Source organism: Charadrius vociferus, unplaced genomic scaffold (assembly GCF_000708025.1).
Source record: "Charadrius vociferus isolate BGI_N301 unplaced genomic scaffold, ASM70802v2 scaffold2311, whole genome shotgun sequence".
NCBI lineage: Eukaryota > Metazoa > Chordata > Aves > Charadriiformes > Charadriidae > Charadrius > Charadrius vociferus.
Window position 1 is genome coordinate 30,081 of NW_009646888.1, and position 743 is coordinate 30,823.

The 743-nt window shown below is 63.7% G+C and overlaps 1 protein-coding gene across 1 annotated transcript in view; it reads right to left on the minus strand.

Annotated features, from left to right (window-relative positions):
- Nucleotides 1-743, minus strand: part of PNPLA6 (patatin-like phospholipase domain containing 6) — a 22,866-nt gene that overhangs the window by 16,034 nt on the left and 6,089 nt on the right. The window contains exons 10-11 of the mRNA XM_009894444.1: nucleotides 577-720; nucleotides 267-428 (exon numbers count right to left, since the gene is read on the minus strand). Of these exons, the coding sequence (XP_009892746.1) occupies nucleotides 267-428; nucleotides 577-720 (306 nt within the window). The remainder of the gene's footprint in view (nucleotides 1-266; nucleotides 429-576; nucleotides 721-743) is intronic.

Here is a 743-nt window from a genome sequence, read left to right on the forward strand (position 1 = left end):
GAGGGGGGCCCCCCCCAAGTTGATGGGGATCCACCAGGAGGTAATGGGGACTCGCCACAAAGTGACAGGGACCCACCATAAAGCAATGGGGACCGCTACGAAGCAACGGGGGACCACCAGGAAGCGACTGGGGACCACCAGAAGGCGACAGGGACCACCACGAGGCAATGGGAACCCACCACGAGGCAATGGGAACCCACCACGAGGCAACAGAGGACCTCCACGAAGCCACGATACCGCCGTGCTGGCACGGTTTCTGCCCTCACCTTCACCTTCATGAGCTTGACCAGTTCCTGTTTGGCAGCCTCGAAGATGGCACTGGTCTGGCGGCCCTGGTAGGGCCCGAAAGGACAGGTCCCAGTTGCCGAATCGTCCTCGCAGTAGTTGTAGTGGTAGACACCAGAGGGTTGCTCCTCCACCGTCACCGACTTACGCTCCTTGGCCTCGTGAGAGACGGACTGTGGAGGAGACGGGACGGTTCCGGCACGCGACCGTGGCCACCGGGTTGGTTACCGGTGGGGAACTGGGGTGGAGGTGGCGTTGGAGGAACGTGGCGTTAGCGGAACGTGGTTTTACCCGGGAGAAGGCGGCCAAAGCGCCGGTGCTGTCCTCCTGCAGCGACACCGAGATGCGGCCGCGCTCGTAGGCCATGTCGAAGTCGGAGCGGGGACCCTTCTGGATGCCTGTGACGATGGGGGGGGGTGGTGGTGGTGGTGGTGGGTGTCACTGGTGTCCACTGGGGG